General features: G+C 32.0%; 1 protein-coding gene across 1 annotated transcript in view; it reads right to left on the bottom strand.

Moving 5' to 3' along the window:
• The window catches only part of LOC113375835 (neuropeptide CCHamide-1 receptor), a 246,008-nt gene that overhangs the window by 139,526 nt on the left and 83,189 nt on the right, over positions 1 to 23,293 (bottom strand). Inside the window, exon 2 of the mRNA XM_026615783.1 lies at positions 9,756 to 9,982. Within this exon, the coding sequence (XP_026471568.1) occupies positions 9,756 to 9,982 (227 nt within the window). The remainder of the gene's footprint in view (positions 1 to 9,755; positions 9,983 to 23,293) is intronic.

Here is a 23,293-nt window from a genome sequence, read left to right as displayed (position 1 = left end):
ATTCTTGCCAAAGAATAATGATGTACACGCCCTGAATTTCACCATTCAATCAAAAATTGATGGCGATTTGATGACATACCAATGATTCTGACTGGTCTTCCCTTTGACTTCAAACGATTGCAATATCCAGTTCGCCTTGCGTTCGCAATAACATGTCGCAAGGCCAATCGCTTAGTGTTTGCGGGATAAATTTCAAATAGATTATTTAGAAAATCATTGTTTTTCACATAGGCAGTTATACGTTGCCTGTTCACGAGTTGGGAAACCATTCGCTTTGTTTGTGTTAACGCCAGACCAAAAAACAAAAAATGTGGTTTACCATAGATCACTTCCATGAAACGGATAATTTGCTACACTTTCATTTACTTAGAGAAGCTCAACTAAAAAACACTTCATTTTTGTAATCAAAATAAATTCGAACTGTCAAATAATAATAAAATCAAATTTTTTCTTTTAAAATATAAAACAAACAAAAAATTTCTTCATCTTTCTCACGAAACCATCTGGTGGCGAAACGGAGTTCGTCGGGTTTGCTAGTTCTAATATAAAAGGCAATGAGATGGCAGACAATCTAGCTAAAGAAACATGCACGAGCGGCGATCAATTTGCAAAAACTTCTGCGCTAGATTTAAAACATTTAATAAAACAACAAGGTTTGGAACTATGGCAGAAGTCTCACTCAGAAACTACAAAGGCAAAAGGATTCACATATGCACTGACGAGAGAGATTGTTTCACCAAACACATGGTTTAAAAACATAGAAGAAAGTCGAAATTTTATCACAGTAATCTGCAGATTGAGACTCGGACACTCCTACTGCAAATCGCATCTGAAGAGAATTGGTATCTTACAGGATCCAAAGTGTGACTGTGGAAGCCTAGAAACACTCGATCATTTATTTTGGGAATGTAATTTTTATCAGCAAGAAAGATCAAAATTATTTAAGAATTTACAAAACGTAAAGATTATTTTTCCCATCAATGTACAAATACTTATATCAAGTAATGACATAAGGATATATAAATATTTATATAATTTTATAAGTAATAGCAAAATTAATTTATAGCAGAATTATTATTATATAAGTAACAATGTACATGTATTGTATAGAACTGCTACAACTGTATAGATAATTGCAATGGCAATTGATGTAAATCAGAAGCCAAAATAAATAAATAAAAAAAAAAATCTATCTATCTTCGTGGTACAGAATTTTGTGTACGGTGTACAGACAGGCGATTTTTTCTAATAGTGAAGTAACACTTTATTTGTTAGCAGCTGCATAATCTGATGGCTACAAAGTCCACGCGTTAAATAAATTAACATAGTTTTATATCACTGTAGTCAAATAAAGGTTCAATAATTGTAGTAACAAGAACTACAAATATACGAGTTTAGTTTTATTAAATAATTTTTCAATTTTCAATCAAATATATTAACTGTTTTTATCAAGGATAGTTTTAAGACTTAAAACATTAAAGATAAATAACATTCAAATCAGTTTTAATTTCTTAATTTTCTTTTAATTTCAAAATAATTTTTTTAAACAATTTTTTATCAAAGGGTTGTACTTAGAGGTCTAAAAAAGGTCAAAAATTTAATAATCAAGATAGAATATATAAAATATTAATTACTATAAACGTAATTCTTATTATATCATACCGAAATTTATTTTTATTCAATTTAGCGGTTGATCGAAGGTAAATGTATTAAAAAATACTTTACAATTATATTCTTTATTAACAAATATTTTTTCTAGCGAAAAAATGGACCAATGCTATTTGTTTATTGTGGGGGGGGGGAAGTGGCCTCAGAGACCAAATTCTTTTCACTTTTGAACTTGAGAGCAAGATGAACCTAATTCCAAAATTTCATGCAAATCGGAGCACAGTAAAGAAATTCAGAGGTTACACCCTTTTTTCCTCTCCATTTACTGCGCTATAGGTCGGTTATTCATGATCGAGCTTCCTTAGACCCTAAGTTCTTTTACAAAAGCGTTAATGTTATTAAATTATACAAAATATTGACAAACTGATGTGGGTTTCTTCTTTCAATTCTGTTCTGTCACGTAGTTAAGTTTTATACGAATTCCGCACGGCTTTTTATAGTGCACCACTCACGCTCAGGTTTCAAATGTCAGGCGTCATGTAGCATGTGTTTGTATAGTTGTAGAACTAAACGTGGCAAACAAAATGTTTTAATGAAACAGAAACGTGATGGAAAGACCGTATGAAAAGTAAAAAAGAAAGAAGGATGGACAGGAGTTTTACAAAGATTTGGCATGATCACTCAAATAGGTATATCAGATTATTGAAAATATTTTGCAAATTTCTGCTGTTATAAAACAGTCACCATCTTTGTTCTTTATAGAAATTTATTGTCTCTTTAATATTTATTTTGATATTTTACTTAACTTCACTTAACAAAATTTTTTGCGTAACGAATTACTTCATAGGCTGATATTTATCATGCATTGATTCAAGGAATTACTATGTTTCGAACTAACGTGTAAAGATAAATATTTTCCCGTAGAATAATTATTTTTTCATTTGCTAGGAACATGTACAAAACTATATTGCAACTGGATAGGACGGGGCACTAATGTCCAATTTGACTATGACAACCAATCCAATTAAATCATAACAAATAGTACATAACAAACAACTATTTGAATTTCACTAACTCTTAGCTAATTTATCATGTAAAATTGTAGTTTTTTGCTGCTTTTCAAAAATTAGTTACCTGGTCCTTTTTACCTTATAGGCGGGGTAAAATAGAAGGGCCTAAGGGCAAACAGGTTCAATAAATTTGTTTATTTTGTAAGGATGTTTTGAAAAGATGGCTACATTGTTTAACCAATGCAAAATATAAATTGCATAAGTAATTTTTTTACAGAGATAACACTGTACACCATTGCTGTATTGATAAACAGGTTGATAGGTAAATTGATAGACAGTTAAATTGTTGAACAGGTGAATGGTTAGACAGCTAAATTGGTAGACTCATAAACAGGTTCACAGGTTTATTGGTGTACAGGTAACTGTACGGTTGACTGTTGAACTGATGGATAGTTAAACTGGTAGACAGGTAAACTGACAGGCAAGTAAACAGATAAACAGATAGATAGATACGTTGACAGATGAACAGGTAGGCAGATATATTGATAGATATATTACAGATACAGACCGGTGGTCAGGTGGATTGCAAGATTTGTCAAATGGTAGGCAGGACAACTGGTATATATACAAATAACAAGACAGATAAACAGGTTGGCAGATAAAATAGTTGATATGTGAAACGGGTTTACAGGTAAACTGGTAGGCCAGTAAAGTGGTAGATTGATAAACAGGTTGACAGATAAATTGGTATACAAATTGTTATACAAGTAAATTGTTGAACGTGTTAACTGGTAGACATAAAGAACGGGATGACAGGTACCCTTTGGGTATGGGCGCATTGCCATATAGAATCGGCCCCACCCTGGTATTTAAATAATTTATACGCCATTTTATAGGTCTAAATAATAAAAACCGATATACCAATTTTCAACTTTGTATCTCATCTTATGGCCGAGATATCATTGAAAATATGTGAAAGTGGCCCCTTTTTTCAAACTCACTTTTTGACGTAACCATAAAAGATATCGAAAAAAAAATTACGTGGTTCTATTCATATTGGCTTAGGCCACATAATGTAGAACAATCGATGCCAAATAATTAATTATTATTAGCTGAAAAAGATAAAATAATTTTTCAATTGATGTTTTCCGGTAGTGCGTTTAGTTGGACCACCTTCTAATTAGCGTTATTCGAAAGATTATTGCTTTATCTTTTAGTACTGAAAATATTGTTCAAATCAATTTGGTGGAACACATTGGAAAATTGAAAAAAACCGGAGCCAGTACACCCGCGCGTAACCCTAAAAGTACCCTGCAATTGCATAGAGTTCGTTCGAACGCAAAGCAGTGCGCGAAGCGCCCGAAACGGTTCCTAAGAAATTCTGAACTTTGAATTCTGAAATACATAATAGAAATATCAATACATATTAGAAATAACTAGTGGGGTGGGTGGCATCGTGCCTTAAGGCAAATTGCTGGAACTTCCCGTACCGTAACGAAATGTTCGAGGAATACTGAATGTTTTCAAATAAATTATTATAAATATTGAGACATTGTCTAATATTTATAAGTATTTTATAAACTGAATTGCAAAGTTGAAATAATTTGTTTAAAGTATATTAGAACTATAGTCAGAATTCAAAATAAAATCTGAATTATTTTCGATATACAAAAAATTAAAAAAAAAAAAAAATGAAACAAAATTTTTTTTTTCCAAAATCAATTATTTTGTTAAGACAAGCAGAAAGTTCTTTGAATCATTCAAATCGGACGCTTAGTTCTTTCAAAAACTGCAATTTTTTACATATTTAGCTCCGTATCTTCGAAATGGCTGGACCTACCTTTGCCAAAAACTAATAAACACTTCTCCCAGTCATTACTAATTGAATGTTTTTTAGATCATTCAAATCGGATACTCCGTTCTCTCAAAAAGTGGATTTCTATTTTCTGCACTCTTTGCTCGGTATCCCGGAAACGGCTGGACCTGCCTTTGCGAAAAACTAATCAGCTCTTTTCCCGATCGATAGGTATCGAATGTTTTTTGAACCATTCAAATCGGTTGATCCGTGCGCCCGAAAACGTGACTGGAAATTTGTATCCATACATACATACACACACACACATATACACACACACACACACATCCATTTTTTCTGAGGTATGCCAAAACGTTCAGAAACCTTCAAAACGTCGAGAAATATAAAAATTTTCAATTCCGATTTTCGGCCCATTACAATAACTTACCCTACGGGAAGTTAAAAATTTATTGGTGTTTTTTTTAAATTTACAAGTGTATCATATGATTTACACAAATACTTCGGTATGCTAAATAAATAAATAATAAATCAATTAAAATTATATTTTGTTATTTTAATCGTCATCACTGTCATGGTTAATAGCAACCGAAGTTTCCTCTATTATAAAAATATTCGATAGTATTTCTGATGGACGTATAATACGTGATAAATACCTCGCAAATGACATATAATATATAATATGATAGCTGCAATATGTGAACAGCAACCAACAGTCCTCAATCCATTGGGACAACTACAGCAATACATTAAAATACTTCGATAGTTAGTGCCAAGCGGAGTATATTCAATATAAAAATTATATTTTTTCCTATTTATATGCCGTGATTGGACATCAATTCTAATTATATTCCTACACTCTTTGAAATAATAATAATAACAATAATAATAATAATGATTATTAGAATACTTTCAGTAATAATTTTTGTAAATTCCTGAAGTACTATATAGAAAGTTTCCACATCAAATGGCAAATAATTTTTGAAGAATTTTAAATAACCAAAAGCTAAGAATTTCAGATTACCATTTGTCATATTTCTTTTTGTATTGTAGTATTGAATAGTACTGATAAAGATAGGCCACAATAAGAGCTTTATAATCGCAATGTTACAATTATCATTAAAAAAAAGGTTTCTTGGGTTTGTTGAAATTACAATGTTTCATTATATTATTATTTCATATGAATACATATAACTATATAATAAATATTGTCACATTCAGAATTTCTTAGGAACCGTTTCGGGCGCTTCGCGCACTGCTTTGCGTTCGAACGAACTCTATGCGATTGCAGGGTACTATTAGGGTTACGCGCGGGTGTGTTCAAATTTCAATTTTCCAATGTGTTCCACCAAATTGATTTGAACAATATTTTCAGTACTAAAAGATAAAGCAATAATCTTTCGAATAACGCTAATTAGAAGGTGGTCCAACTAAACGCACTACCGGAAAACATCAATTGAAAAATTATTTTATCTTTTTCAGCTAATAATAATTAATTATTTGGCATCGATTGTTCTACATTATGTGGCCTAAGCCAATATGAATAGAACCACGTAATTTTTTTTTTCGATATCTTTTATGGTTACGTCAAAAAGTGAGTTTGAAAAAAGGGGCCACTTTCACATATTTTCAATGATATCTCGGCCATAAGATGAGATACAAAGTTGAAAATTGGTATATCGGTTTTTATCATTTAGACCTATAAAATGGCGTATAAATTATTTAAATACCAGGGTGGGGCCGATTCTATATGGCAATGCGCCCATACCCTTTATGCATAAGTAAATTGGTTGGCAGGTAAAATAGTGTATTAATAAACAGGTTGATGAGTAAATTAGTAGAGAGGTGTATTGATATATAGGTAAAGTGTTAGATAGGTAAAGCTGTTGCTGGTGGTCAGGTAAATTGGACGAGATGTAGGATGGTAGACACAACAAGTGGTAGATGGACAAATACAAGGCAGATAAACAGGTTGACAGGTAAATTGGTTGAATGAAATGCAAAAAAGCTAGTAGACTAAATGTAACAAATATACATTATTGTTCAACTTTTTAATTTAAACTAAAGCACGGCGAAGCGTGAACGGGTACTGCTAGTAATAAATAATTATTTGGCATTCATTGCTCTACATCAGTGATTCCCAAAGTGGTTCACATGGACCCCAGAGATCCATGGCAACATTCAAGGGGTCCACGGCGGCAAAAACAAAATTTGGGGGTCCACGAAATGAAAATGGGGGTCCACGGCAGTGGATTACAATACGCTATGTTAAAATCTATTTATTTACGTTAAACAATAATATAATATATAGATTTACAATAAATCTTTTAATATAGTTGGCAATATTTAGGAATGATTCAAAAAGTAAACAAAAGCATTACATATTTATATAAAGGGTGTAAGTTGTAGCATTTAGGCATTCGAGTTGTGGTTAAACTATACGCTGGCTGTTGAAAAGCTTAATTTTAGTAAGATTTTTGCCGTTAGAATTTATAAATACCAAATATAGAGGTTTAAATGGCAATTTAACAAAGTGTGATATAGATGCTACTTATTTGGATTCGATAAACAAAATTTTCTTTGAATTTTAGTCCACTCAGCAACGAATTTGGACTCAAGTTTAAAATTTACACAAGTAATTTTGTGCTTTGGTGGACAGTAAATTACAGATTTATGTTTATTTAGCTATGTTACAGATATAGTTTATTTCTGGGTTGGTTATTGAAGCAAGTTGCTTATATGAAACGTTTACTGGCAAATGTTATAGGATTGGTAGTGCCTAATGATGTTTCTGATTATTATTGCAGTTCTACCGTCAGTTGTTCCACGTGGATTAATGTTGTAACTGGTTGCATGGCATCATGCCTTAAGGCAAATTGCTGGAACTTCCCGTACCGTGAATTAAATGTTTTGAAAAACGGATACGGAACCCATAGAAATGCCAACAAAATTCATTGGTACTTATTATTAAAATCTATATAAAATATCTGATAATTTGATATGCATTTGTCTAATAATCATTTTTGACCGCGAAATGGCATTTTTTCTACTTTTTCACTTGATCTCTGAAATCGCTAGACCTGCCTTCGCAAAAATTATTATACTATATATAAAAATGTTCATTTTCGATTTTTTTGCGATTAGTATAACTTACCCCACGAAGAGTTAAAAATCAAGCTTGCTTAATTTAAAAAAGTCTAAGTTAGTAAAGCGTATTTTCGAAAATAGCATATGATCAATTTGATGATGTATTGAAAATAATTATAAAGCCGCTATTTATTACTAAACTTTTGAAACTAAACTCATTAATATATTTATCTTAGCGAAGTCCATTTTAAATTCATTTTGTTGCTCGATATATTAAGTTGAGCATAGGACGATCTGTTAAATACATAGTATCACGGATAACAAATATATGTTACGTAGTAAAAAGATTATATTCGAAAATACAATGAAAAACAGTTTGTTCAAAAATATTTTTTTCGAATTACAATTGCGTACTTTTAGTAAGAAATTGATTATATGTTACAATAATTTTTTAACATGTTTTTACGCATTTGAGACTTCTATAAAACAATTTTCTACATAACTAATTGTTTATTTTCTTTTTTTTTAATTTTATGAAATTAAATTCGCCTTTGGAATTTTGTATTCAGAAATTTTCTTATTCATAACGTTTTACAAGAGATAAAAAACACATTGATTCACATAATTAATTTGATTAGTAGTTGTAATTTAATTTTAATTAAGAGAAAAGAAATTTTAATTAAGATTTAAACCTATACTTTTCAAAAATCTGGGATTGATTTTGAAAAAAACCCGGATCAAAAGATGGAAACTCGGAACTGTCCCGGATAAACCATAATATAGGGGGTCCATAACAAAACGAAAAATATCGCAAGGGGTCCACGGCACAAACAAGTTTGGGAACCTATGCTCTATATTATGGGTGTCAAACTCGCGGCCCGCGGGCGCATGCGGCCCGCAGCGGATATTTTTGCGGCCCGGCTGCCCGCGTGTGTTTACAAACGATAATATGCAATAAATAAGAATTCAATGAGGAAAAAATGAAATATTCAACTGCAATAGAAATATGCTTCTTTATTAAATTTGTTTTATTATTGGATGTATTATTATCGTTATAGATATATTTATGTTTTGGAGGAATTAGTGTAGCCTTTGTTTCACTGAATGACGGTCTCGATGCAGATCGAAACGTATGGATTAATGAAGCAAATTTCCTAATTGGTTTTGGTTTTTTTTTTAGTGCTACTGCCCGAATCAATAGACTCATTGCACAAGATATAATAATACCATATATATATATATATATATATATATATATATATATATATATATATATATATATAGTTTTTTTGCTGCCCGCTTGAAGTTAAACTTTGCTTATGCGGCCCTATTGCACCTTTGAATTTGACATCCTTGCTCTACATAATGTGGTCTAAGCCTATATGAGTAGAATTACGTAATTTTTTTTCGATATCTTTAGTGGTTACGCCAAAAAAAATGAGCCTGAAAAAGGAGCCGCTTTGGCATATTTCCAATGATATCTTGGCCATAAGTGAGATACATGTTGAAAATTGGTATATCGGATTTTTAGCTCATAGAAATCTTTTTTGTATTTCTGATTGCTAAATAATACAAAGTTCAAAAAAAAAATACAGAGATAACCTTGATTAGGTATTTTATTAGAAATATTCATTAGCAGAGTTGGAATAACTATTTGTTTAATTTTTTTCTTATAAAATTGTTTATATTAACTTAAATTGCTTTTTTATTTGCTATTTTTTATTCTTTATACTTTTTTCGGAGTGGATATTTAGTTGGTCCCTTTTACCCCAACCAGCTTTGAGCTTTTATATAAAATTGTATAGTAATATAAAAAACTGCTAAATCTAACTAAAAATTAATACATATTATAAAACAATTAAAATAACGTTTACTTAAAAATTATATTAAGGCCTTGAGAACTAGGCAACAGTGCTCATAATCAAAACTATTAACATCGAGAGAAAATACTATTGTTATGGATTTTCAAAGATTGTCGTTTTTCTCGCAATAGCAACCCCGTAAGTATCAAGGCGGTGTTTGGTTATACATCTTTTTTCCTCGAGTTTGAATTATTGTTGTAAAAAAGTTCTTAACTTTACTGGTTTTTGAGATTTTGATGATGGACTTATCTACCTGCAGACATTAAAGCCTCGCACTACCATAGTTTCCGAACCACTTTATCATTCGTAACTCTTCGGTCTCTTCAATGTAATTCAATCTAGCTGTTATCAGTCTCTAATTTAAATGTCTAATACCTGCGGCATGTAATTTCCTCAATGGGTTCACAATCGCACAATATCGATCAGCGGACAGAGCTGTGAGTGTAAAAACTGACACCCCGATTGAGATATCTTTGGCACACTCTGATATACGGCAAACGGCTTCGCCCCAGGGCCATGACTCCATCGTGTACGTCATAGACGTGAATGGGACCGTGCTAACGATCACTAATAAGTCGGCTAAGGCTAACGACAATATGTACCTGCAACAATATTATGATAGTTGTATGATGTAGTCTTAATTATTAACAAAATTATTGATTAAACTAGTTGTGCATGGCAACGTACCTTAAAGAAAATTGCTGGTACTTCCCGTACCTTAATTCAAAATTCGAGGAATGAAAATAATCTATAATTGTTTCAAATAAATTCAAATAGATTAATTATTATAAATACATACTGTAAATATATAAGTGCTTATTCAATTGGGCGACGAGCGTATTCTACAAACAACTTATAAGTTTACAAGAAATTTGTTCTTTTTTTTAAATTGTGGTTTATTAAAATTTTGAAAAAAATTCAAAATTATCAAAATTTTGATTTTTTTTTCAAAATTTTTAAAAATTTTTAAAAGTTCGAAATTTTTGAAAAAAAAGGATTTTAATTTTTAACTTGCTGTAGGGCAAGTTATAGTAATAGCAAAAAAATTGAAAATAATTTTTTTTATATATCTTTACGTTTCAAAGGTTTCTGAATATTTTGGAATACCTTAGAAAATGTAAACTATCAAAAAAATTCTAAATTATCAAAAAAATCTAATTTAAAAAAATTGACTCTTGTAAGTAGTAGTTCTTATAAGTTGTTCATAAAATACGCTTTTTAAATCACCCAATTTAAAAAGCACTTATAAATTTACAGTATGTGTAGGCGCGGGTGTGTGTGTGTGTGCGGATACAAATTTTCGTCGACAATTTCGTTAACACCGATCAACCGATTTGAATAATTCAAAAAAAATCTATTAGTATTGATAAGGAGACGTGCTGATTAGTTTTTGGCAAAGGCAATTCTAGCTGTTCCGAAGATACGGGGCAAAAAGTGCCTAAAACGGTTACTTAGTTTTTAAGAGGACGGAGAGTCCAATTTTAATAATTTAAAAAACGTTTTACTTGTATTGACGAAATGAACAACTGGTAAAATTTTTGGGAAGGCAGGTCCAGCGGTTATGGACTCTCAATAAAAATAATTTAAAAAAATGTAATTTGGCGGTCAAAAAAAAAAAAAAAAAAAAAAAAAAAAAAAAAAAAAATATTGTGACATTCATAATACTGAGAAATATTAAATTTATTAAATTTGCAAATAACTTGCAGGAATTTTATGATTTTGGTCTAAAAATTTGAATAGAAACATTCCTGTGTGAGTACGTAATAGAGAAATATTCCCCTACGGGGGAATTAATAACTTTTACTTGAAAATGTCAAAAATTTTAAATACGGATACCGATCAGATGGATTTAGAATGCTCCCCAGTCAAACCGAAAAAGGTCTATACGAGTGCTAACAAGTATAAGAGGTCTAATACAGATATTGTTGAAGAAGATTCTTTACATCAGAAAAATGACTCAATTTCCCTAAATGAATTTAATCAAGAAGCAACCACCAGTAAGGATTCAGAATGGTTTGAAGTAAGAAACAAAAAATTCAAAAGAAATTTAAATGAAGAATCAACATGCAAAAAAACATCTTCAAATTCGAACTACTGGCTAAACCCAACTCCCACAAGCAATATATATGAAGTTTTAGCTAATCCTAATACCGAAGACTCGAGTGATAAATGCAGCCCAGTTAACAGACCGCCGCCAATTTTTATACATGAGGTACGTGATATCAAACCATTAGCTCAACTCTTAGAATGTGAAGCAAAAAATCTTTATCAAATAAAAGTTATTGACGAAACTAGGGTTAGAGTTAATCTTGATAATGCTAAACTTTACAATAAAATTCTCAAACTTCTGAAAGAGAGGGGTACTCAAATGCATTCTTTCCAGGAGAAATGTAAAAGAACGTTCAAAATAGTGGTTAAAAACCTACATTTCAGCACGGATACAGATATGCTCAAAAATGAAATACAACAGTTAGGTCACAAAGTCGTTCGTATTGAGAACATTAAAAGCAGAATCTCAAAATTCCCTCTGAACATGTTTTTAATTGAGCTTGAACAACAGCCTAATAATAAAGATTTTTATAAAATTGATTTTTTATATAAAACTAAAGTAGAAATAGAGGCAAAGAGGTTCTCTAGAGAAATTGTTCAGTGCACTCGCTGCCAAAGGTATGGTCATACCAGAAATTATTGCCACCGCACCCCCAGATGCGTTAAATGCGCTCAAGATCACTTGACAGAAAAATGCAAGTGGGAAAAAAAGGTCGACCAAGTGAAGTGTGTCCTTTGTAATGAAAATCACCCTGCTAACTATAAAGGCTGTCACGTCTATAAAGAATATATTGAAAAAAAAACACTTCATTACGTCAGAAAACAAGTAATGTGCAAAATTTAAAACCAAATGCTACTTTAAGACCGGGCGTAACTTACTCCAATATTACTAGAAACAACACAACTTTACCTACTGACTCAACGAACTCAATAAACAATAGTAACTCTGAAAACAATACTAACAATAAATGTAATGACTTAACAGAACTTAAAAACATGATTAAAATATTGACAGAACAAATGGGCATAATGCTTAATTTACTAACAACAATTTTATCTAATAAAAAATAATTATGTCTATGCAACTAACAATTTGCATATGGAACTCGAACGGCTTGAGCAATCATGTCCATGAACTCAAACAATTTTTAACTACCAATGACGTAGACATTATGCTAATTTCCGAGACGCATTTTACCGAGACAAATCACAATATTCGTTTTCCTAATTATCACACATATACCACAAATCACCCGGACGACAGACCTCACGGTGGCACTGCCATTATCATAAAGTCAAACATAAGACATTACGAGACAGAACCTTTTTATACTGACTACATACAATCGACAAATGTTTTAATTGACCTAATGACTCACAAAATTACAGTATCGGCAATCTATTGTCCGCCAAGGCACATTATTACTGAAAATCAGTTTACAACTTTTTTTACCAGCCTTGGAAATTTGTTTATTGCGGGAGGTGATTATAACGCAAAGCACACATTTTGGGGATCTAGACTAATAACACCTAGAGGCCGTCAATTGTATAATACAATAAATAATAATAATCTTCGGACATTTTCTACGGGTGAGCCCACATACTGGCCAACTGATTTGAACAAAATTCCAGACCTCCTCGATTTTTTTGTAGCCAAAAATATTAAAAACGAGAGTGTTGAAATAATTTCAAGTCTGGATCTCAGTTCTGATCATTCACCAGTAATTCTTAAATACTCCACTAATACTCCAACCAAAGTCATGAGTTCGCTTACAAACAAATTTACCGATTGGCTTCTTTTCCAAGAATACATCGAAGACACCATTAACTGTAATATTCCATTAAAAAGTGAGAATGATTTGAATATCGGTATCAACAACTTCACAAATACATTAATTGCAGCAGCTAAAATATCGACTCCTATTCTAAATCACAATCACAGTCACTCTGTGCCCATAGATATTAAAAAAATCATTGCACAGAAAAGGAAATTAAGAAGAATTTGGCAAATAACTAGATCACCGGAAGATAAAAGAAAATTTAACAGTGCATGCAGAGACCTGAAAAATTTAATAATAAATTATAAAAATGTTTCTTTTGAAAACTACTTACATAATCTTTCTGCAAGTAGTGAAACAAATTATTCTCTTTGGAAAGCAACCAAAAAATTGAAAAGACCAATTGTACCAATTCCTCCTTTAAGAAAAACAGACGGTTCATGGGCAAGAAGTCCAGAAGAAAAAACTAATGCATTCGCCGAACACCTGCGCCTCACATTTCAGCCATTTTCACGTAAATGCAACTCTAATGATGAACAATTCATTTATGATTTTCTTCAGGATTCACCGTCGCTAGTGACTCATGATGTTAATCGTTTTACTGCGGCTGAAGTAACCCAAGAAATTGCAAAAGCAAATTCTAGAAAATCACCTGGACCAGACCGGATTTCTATTAAAATGCTTAAAGAACTTCCAAGAAAAGCTATTAGAATGCTCACAATAATATATAACTCTATACTGAGAATGAAAACTTTTCCGCAGTCTTGGAAAAGAGCTAAAATAATCCTTATAGTGAAACCAGGTAAAGACCCTTATCTATTATCTTCCTACCGGCCGATAAGTTTATTGTCTTGCATATCGAAAATATTTGAAAAGCTAATTCTTCAACGGATTAAAATAATCCTACAAGAACAAAGTTTTATTCCGAACCATCAATTTGGGTTTCGCGACAAACATTCAACAATTGAGCAAGTTCACAGAATAATAAACGTAATTAACAATGCGCTGCATAATAAAGAGTACTGTTCTGCGGCTTTTTGGATCTCAAGCAGGCATTTGACAAAGTATGGCATACCGGATTAATGTATAAAGTTAAAAGATGTTTACCAGATTCTTTATTCCTATTAATAAAATCTATTTACAAAATAGAAACTTTTTTGTCAGCATCGCCGATACGGACTCAAATATTACCGAAATTAATTCTGGAGTGCCTCAAGGGAGTGTCCTCGCCCCAACACTATTTTTAATTTTTACAGCTGATTTTCCAACTTCAACTGACACGAGTTTAGCCACATTTGCTGATGATACGTGCATCATCGCCACAAACAAAGATCCGACTGCAGCTTCCAACAGCCTTCAGCACCATCTCAGCTTAGCTGAGAAATGGTTTTCGTTGTGGAGGATAGAAGTAAATAGCACAAAATCAGTCCATATAACTTTCACGCTTCGCACCCAAACTTGCCCAGCAGTTGTACTCAACGATGAAATTATTCCGTCCAAAGAATCAATAAAGTATCTCGGCATTCACTTAGATAGGAAACTCAACTGGAAAGTACACATAAAGAACAAAAAACAACAAATAGATCTAATCTTCAAAAATTATTATTGGCTCTTAAACAGAAAATCAGAATTATCAACTTACAACAAATTACTTATATATAAGGCTGTGATCAAACCCGTGTGGACCTACGGATTACAACTTTGGGGTACTGCTAAAAAGAGCAATTTAAACATAATACAACGAGCACAAAACAAATTCCTGCGGCAAATATTAAACGCTCCTCACTACACGCCAACATGGATTCTCCACAAAGACACGGGTATACCTACAATTCAAGAACATATATCAATGTTTGCCTGTAATTATAAGAATAGAATTGACGCACATCCAAACCAACTAGCATGCAACTTATACCAGGAAGGCCAGCCGACCAGGCTCAAAAGGAAAATACCTCGAGATTTATTATAGTTTATTTTTATATTTATATTTTTTTCTCTATACTTGTCTTTAGTTTTTTCTTTTTTATATATTAACTATAGTAGATACACCACTGGGCGTATGTGCTAATTTGTAAACAACCAATTGTAAACACTTGTCAGCATTCTCTGCTAAATATAATTATTTTTATAGATTGCAGAATAAAAATAAAATAAAAAAAAAAAAAAAGGTTAATATGTACATCAAATTTTCAATATTGATTTCAATATTGTGTACACATTTTGTGTATTTTTTTTTTTTTGGTTCTGTACCAAGATTTTTAATTTTGAAGTTTTTTTATATGGTTCAAACAAATTTCCTCGTCATTTTTGATAGTATGGAATAACCGAATTGTATGACTAAAAAAACATTCGGCTCGAACTCGATCGCGAGGCCGTTACGTAGGTATGGACCGTAAAGGGTGTAAAAATGATTATGCAGTTTTTGAGAGAACGGATTATCCGATTAGAGTAATTCAAAAAACATTTTGCTTGAGTAGATGGTGTGCAAAAATGCATTTACAGAAAACCTAGTGATTTTGGAAATTTAAAAAAAAACACTTTTAAATTTACAGTATGTATTTATAATAAATAATCTTGTCAATATATGTAAAATGTTAGTTGAATTGTTAAAATCAGACGCTCCGTTCTCTTAAAAACTGAGTTACCGTTTTTGGCACTTTTTGCCCCCTATCTTCTAAACTAAACCTGCCTTCGACAGAAACTAATCGGCACGTCTTCTTATCAATACAAATCGAATGTTTTTGAATTATTCAAAACGGTTGATCGATTTTCTCGAAACGTCGACAAAAATTTGTATCCCGACACACATATACGCACACATACATCCATTTTTGCTAAAGTATGCCAAAATGTTCAGAAACCTTTAAAGGTAAATTTATAAAAACTTTTATTTACGAATTGTTTGCGATTACTATAACTTACCCTATGGGAAGTCAATTAAGGGGGGCGACACATGTAACAAGAAAAAAAAATCGTTTTTTTTTTACATAAATCGTTACAATAACATCTCAAAAATATGCCTGTAAATATTCAAAACAAAATTATCATTATTTATACATTAAAAACTCATCCAACTCCATTACATCCAACATCCAACTCCATTACATCCTGATGTTCAACCTCATATTAAGCCAATTTTTGAGGATTTATCTCGGGATGACTTTCTTGTAAGATGTTTACGAGGTCACACTCAGAATGCAAATGAAAGTTATAATCCTAGACAGTATAAAGTTATAATTCTACTGTCTGGCGCCTCTGTCCAAAACATCTCAACTCTGGACGGAAGATCGTAGAGATTAGTGCTTTTATATCTGCAGGGTTGTTCAATGATGGGTTAAATTTTATCTTACAACTTATGAACTCACTGCAAATTGTTATTGGCCGCCAATCCATCTCATATAAAGACAAAATCGATGAGCAAAGAGTGAATCGAGAAAATCGCCGCAGCTCTTTGACCACCGGACAAGCTCGTCAAGCATGTCTGCAGGAACTTGCAAAGAAAAACGAGTTCCTTGAACGTACCGAAGGACTTGTATATGGCCCTGGAATCGCTGATTAATCGATAAGCCACTTAAATCATACAGTTTCTATGTGTCAAAACTTTAAACGCGTTTTTCTCAAAACGACATTTTTGAAATTTGCGAGCGGGATATCTCAAAAAGTTCTCAACCGTTTCCAATGAAATTTTGCACACATCTACTTTACAGTAATAGCTTCTAGTTAAACCTCAAACATTCCAAAAAAAATTTCAAAAATTAACCCTCTTACCAAAAAAACCATTGAAAAAAATGTGAAAAATCGAACTTTTTTTCTGAGGTGTGCCAATTTACGATTTTGTGACTTTTTTTTTTTTTTTTTGGTTTAACTAGAAGATATATGTTTTATGAACACGTACAAACTAATTTTTTTGATTTCAGATCACCGTACGAAAAGTGAGAACGCCCGCAAATTGATGGCTTTTTCCGAGAGGGTCTTGGCAGATTTATTTTTACGGCAGCAATTTAAAAAAAAAATTGAAAAAATTTTTTTTTTGTGTATTTCAATATATAATAAATAACCATAAAAAAGTTCAAAAAGATCCAGTCATTCCTTCCCAGTTTAAAAAGTCCTCAAAAAATGGTAAAAATTAAGGCGATTACATGTATCGCCCCCCTTAATCAAACTTCAATAAATCATCATCATTACATCATAAATATCTTGCGTCAATATTAATAGATTATTCAAACAATTAAAATCATGTTTGTGCACTGTTTGCTGTCAGGTGAAGCTTAAAATTTGTCTCGTCAGATATACTGCTATAATACGGATGTAACGAAGTAATAGTTTTGATGGCAAATAGAAAAGAAAGCAAAAACATTCCCATAAAAAATATCGTAACATTCTCATATAAAATATTGTAACAACATTCTGGCGTTCGGCAGTTAAAATAATTTAACTAATAATAATTTATATGCAACTAAAACTTTTAACTAGTGATGTATGGCATCGTACCTTAAGGCAAATTGCTGGAACTTCCCGTTCCAAAATTAAATATTCCAGGAAAAAAATCAATAATCAATAACTGTTGAATGATTAATAACAATTGATTTATTTCCAAATATGTAGATAATTATAATTACTATATATTTTATCGCTTATGTAGTATACAATGACGATTTTATCAGATCTTATCGCAAAAAAACATTATGAATGTTTATATTGACGAGATGCTAAATGAATTTATGTGAGGATATATTTCTTACAACAATGCATTTGTAATATATATTTTTAAACTAAATCGTAAATTTAAAATTTATATTTGAAATATAAAACTTTGTATATATTTGACAATTTAAATAAAAAAATTCTGAAATTCTGAAAAATGTTCTGAAATTTTAAAATTTATTTGAACCATGTAAGTAAACTTTAAAAATTAAAAATCTTGGTACGGAACCCAAAGAAGTAAAAAATTTGTACTCATTGTAAAAATCTCTATAAATCATGATTTACGGCCGCCAAATATCAATTTTTTAAATCTTTTTTTCTCTATAACTCCAAAACTGCTGACCCTGTCTTTCCCAATATTTGATTAATTTTTCGTTAAAATGCAAGTAAAATGTCAAACGCTCCGTTCTCTTAAAAACTTAATTATCATTGTCAGCACTATTTACCCCGGATCTCCGAAACGGCTGACCTTCCTGTCGAAAACTAATAAGCACATCTCCTTATCAATAGGAATCGAATGTTTTTTGAATTATTCAAATCGGTTGATCCGTGTTCACAAAATTGTGGACGAAAAATTGTATCCAAACATACATACATGCACACACACATACATCAATTTTTTCTAAAGTATGCCAAAATGTTCAGAAACTTCTAAAACAGTCGTTGTTTACTAAAACAACTTTCGAAATACAAGGCTGCATATTAATTATTCGGAATATATTATTTAAAATTATTTGCATACAGCAGATCGATCATTTGTTCCAACCATAAGCTCAAACCCATAAACAAACTATGACATAAAATAATTTATTTATTTACGCGCAAACGTGGAATAACTTAAAAATTTAAATTTTTTTATAAACAGTTGTTTATAACTATCACAAAAAAATCAAATTCAAAAATTTTAACATATCTTTACAATTCAAAGGCTTCTCTGGTTTCTTCAAAGGCTTCTCATTCTTCAAAGGCTTCTCATTCTTCAAAGGCTTCTTTTGGCATAACTTAGAAAAAAATTATGTATGTGTGTGTGCGGATACAAATGTTTGTAGACGATTTCGAGAACACAGATCAACCGATTTGAACAATTCAACTAGCTGTAAGTGGAATTCTGTCTTAAGGCAATTAAAGCATCGTGCCTTAAGGCAAATTGCTGGAACTTCCCGTACCAAAAATTATTATTTTTTTAAAAAGAATTAACATTTTTGAAAATATTTTACTTCGAAAAAATAAGATTTTTAAAAAACTATAAATTGGACAAAAAATTATTATAAAATAAATAATAAATTTATAAAATTACATAAATTTTTTTTTATTTTTTTTTTTAAATATTTTATTTATTTTGACATATTTTGGAAAATCTGAACTTTTTAACTTCGCGTAGGGCAAGTTATAGTAATCGCAAAAAAATCAAAAATGAAAATTTTTATATATCTTTACGTTTCAGAGGTTTCTGAACATTTTGGCATACCTTAGAAAAAATGGATGTATGTGTGTGTGTGTGTGTGTGTGTGTGTATGTATCTATGTACGTGTCTATGTAATTTTCGTCGACGATTTCGGGAACACGGATCAACCGATTTGAATAATTCAAAAAACGTTTGATTCGTATTGACAAGAAAACGTGCTGATTAGTTTTTGGCGAAGGCAGGTCTAGCCGTTCCGAAGATACGGGGCAAAAAGTGCCGAAAACGGTAACTCAGTTTTTAAGAGAACGGAGCGTCCGATTTGAATAATTCAAAAAACATTTTACTTGTATTGACAAGATACAAGATCGATAAAATTTTTATGAAGGTAGGTCTAGCGGTTTCGGAGATATGGAGGAAAAAGTAAAAAAATGAGCCATTTGGCGGATCATTAGACATATGCACATCAAATTATCAGATATTTTATAAAGATTTTAACAATAAGTATACATTTTGTTAACATTCCTATGGGTTTCGTACCAATGCTTATGCGTTAGAGAGCGACGCGGCGCTTACGCGCTTTATATTTTGTCCATATCCAGTTAAGGCGGTTCGCCACGAGCAGCCGACCCAGTCGGATCTAAATACAGATAAAATATCTACCTGCGATTTATACCTGTGCTATTGCAGTATAAACAGTGTTCAGTAGTAATATATAGTACTTAAATTAAATAATTATTGTGATAGTTTTTGTGTTAATAAATAGTGTTTATTAGTGATTAGTGAAATCATTGCTTAACTCATGAGTCTCCCCTCGGGGAACTCAAAGAGCACCTCTTTAAACATACCATTATCAGAAGTAAACAATGTCCTAAATGATGATTCACAAACTTGCTCAGATTTTGTTACTGAACAATTGCGTTTAAAATTAATTCAAACCTCTCAAAAAATGTTAAATTCCTCAGCCGCCATGGAAACTGATACTGCGCAAAATAGTTTGACAAATTCTTGGCAAACTGTGACGAGTGCAAAAAGAAGACGGATTAATAGGCCGACTGAAACTATAAAGTTGACTAACAGATTCAATGTTCTTGCCAATAATGAAAAATCAATAATTAATGATCAACCATCGTCATCATCAGCAAATACTGAAGCAATTTCTCAGCCAAAAAAGGAATTACCACCGCCGGTGTACATTCACGGAGTAACAAATTTTCCCGATATGATTAACGTTCTAAAACTGGTTTTGCCCGATAACAGTTACACAACAAAAACCTTGGCTGACAATGTTATCAAATTTAACGTTTCAACAATAGCAGACTATAGAAACTTTGTTAAACTTCTGAAACAACGCAATGTTGCTTATCATACTTATCAGGTAAAAAGTGAAAGAGCGTACAGAGTTGTTCTGAAATATATTCACTCAACCACTAATGTTGAAGAAATAAAGCAAGAGATTGAAAAAAATGGACATAAAGTGCGTAATATAGTTAACGTCATACACTATAGATCAAGAGAACCGCTTAATATGTTTTATGTAGACTTAGAACCAAATAAGAATAACCATGAAATTTTTACTGTGAATAAAATTTTAAATAAAATAGTACACTTTGAACCACCGATACGATCTTCACAAATCATCCAGTGTAAAAGATGCCAAGACTATGGTCACAGCAAATCATTTTGTAATAAGCCACACATGTGCGTTAAATGTGGAGATGAGCACCCCTCTAAGTCATGTACTAAGACTAAAGAAACTCCAGCTACTTGTGCTAACTGTTTGAATGAACATACTGCTAACTTTAAAGGGTGTCCAGTATATCAGAAAATTATTGCGAGAAGAGAAGAACACACGAACAGACCATACGGTAACCGCATTGAAAATCAATATGGGCCAACAACTTCTAAGAACATGGACCAAGTAAGGCATGCAAATTCTCATCATATGACATATGCACAAGTTATGAGATCACAACAATTTCATCAACAGGCTAATGCAACCAGTGAAAACTCTGCTGGAAATTTAACAATTTTCTTAAATGAATTCAAAAATATGTTCCAACAATTGATGAATCAAAACAACATGATCATAAACATGTTATCAGCTTTCATAAATAAAACAAAGTAAACACCATGGCGAGGTTTATAAGGATTGCGTTATGGAATGCAAATGGGCTCTTGAAGCATAAACATGAGATTCAGTTTTTTCTTTTCGAGAATAAAATAGATATACTCCTTGTTAGTGAAACACATTTTACGCATTACTCAAATATGTACGTCCCGAACTATAAATTGTACCACACACCTCATCCGGATGGAACAGCCCACGGGGGCACGGCAATTCTAATAAAATCTGATATTGTTCACTATGAGCTGCAAAATTTTTGTAAAGAACAAATTCAAGCAACTTCTGTCAAAACAAAACTGATGAATTACGAATTAGTAATTTCAGCCGTATACTGTCCACCTCGACATATTATTAACAGTTCCCAATTTTACGAATATTTCTCAATGCTTGGATCAAAGTTCATAGCTGGCGGTGACTTTAACAGTAAGCATTCTCTCTGGGGCTCAAGGATATCAAATCCAAAAGGTAAACAACTGTATGAGATGATCCTTCGACACGGTTTCTCCACCTTTTCAACGGGCACACCCACCTACTGGCCAGCCGATCCTAAGAAGAAACCCGATCTGTTAGACTTCTTTGTCGCTAATGGTCTAAGTTTCAAATGTGTTGAAATACAACCTAGTTACGACCTCTCATCAGACCATTCCCCCGTGATAGCAACCATATTCTCTACGGCTGTGAACCTGCAAAGAACTCCAAAACCTCATTCTGCTAAAACTAATTGGGAACTATATCGCCAAATTACTGAGAAAAATACTAATTTAAAAATGAAACTCAAAACATGTCGGGAAATAGAAGATGGTATTGCAACATTCAACAAAACTCTGCTGGAAGCTGTTAAGGCTGCTACACCTATAGATCAACAAAATCAAAAACATTCTATTCCACTTGAAATAAAAAAACTTTTAAGTGAAAAACGTAAAGCTAGGCGCAAATGGCAACATACACATTTACCGTCTGACAAAAACATTCTTAACAACTTGACTAATAAGCTTAAATCTCGGCTTAAAGAACTAAATGAGGAAAATTTTAATAATTATGTACAAAGCTTAAATCGATATGATAACTCTATCTGAAAACCGATTAGGAACAGGCTAAAACCGGCTCTCAGGAATCCGCCTTTACGCCGTAACGATATAACAGGAGCAGTAGGTGATGATCTATCATGGGCAAGGAGCGATGGAGAAAAAGCTGAATTATTCGCCCAACATCTATCCTCAGTTTTTAAACCAAATCCTGTTCGTATCTCTTCAAATGATCTGGATTTAAACTCGTTTGCACCAGTGAATAAGGGCAGCAACTCTCTTAAATTCTTTTCATTGAATATGGTATTCAAAGAAATAGCTAAACTAAAAACTAATAAATCCGCTGGTTTTGACTCAATTACACCGAAACTGTTGAAGGAAATGCCCAAAAAGGGATTTATCCTACTAACATACCTATTCAACGCTATAATTAGGCTAAATTATTGGCCAGTACATTATAAAACTTCAATAGTTAAAATGATCCACAAAAACGGTAAAGACCCATGTAATGTGTCATCCTACCGACCTATTAGTCTCCTACCAGTGGCATCAAAAGTATTTGAAAAACTTTTGCTTAAACATATACAAAACAATACTAATGTAATTCCAGACCATCAGTTTGGTTTTCGAAGACAACACTCGACGATTCAACAATGCCATAGAATTGTGAACATCATCCACAACACCCTAGAAACAAAACAATTCTGCTCATCAGTTTTCCTTGATGTAAATCAAGCTTTTGATAAAGTATGGCACAAAGGATTAGTGTATAAGATAAAATCATCTCTCCCAATTGAGTATCATAAATTGCTGGAATCGTATCTTCA

This window comes from Ctenocephalides felis, unplaced genomic scaffold, assembly GCF_003426905.1.
Source record: "Ctenocephalides felis isolate EL2017-DRISC unplaced genomic scaffold, ASM342690v1 CF-g0.4_SCAFFOLD_01886, whole genome shotgun sequence".
In the NCBI taxonomy this organism is placed as follows: Eukaryota; Metazoa; Arthropoda; class Insecta; order Siphonaptera; family Pulicidae; genus Ctenocephalides; species Ctenocephalides felis.
The sequence above is the reverse complement of the archived record's forward strand: the minus strand, read 5'-3'. Positions and strand labels throughout refer to the sequence as shown.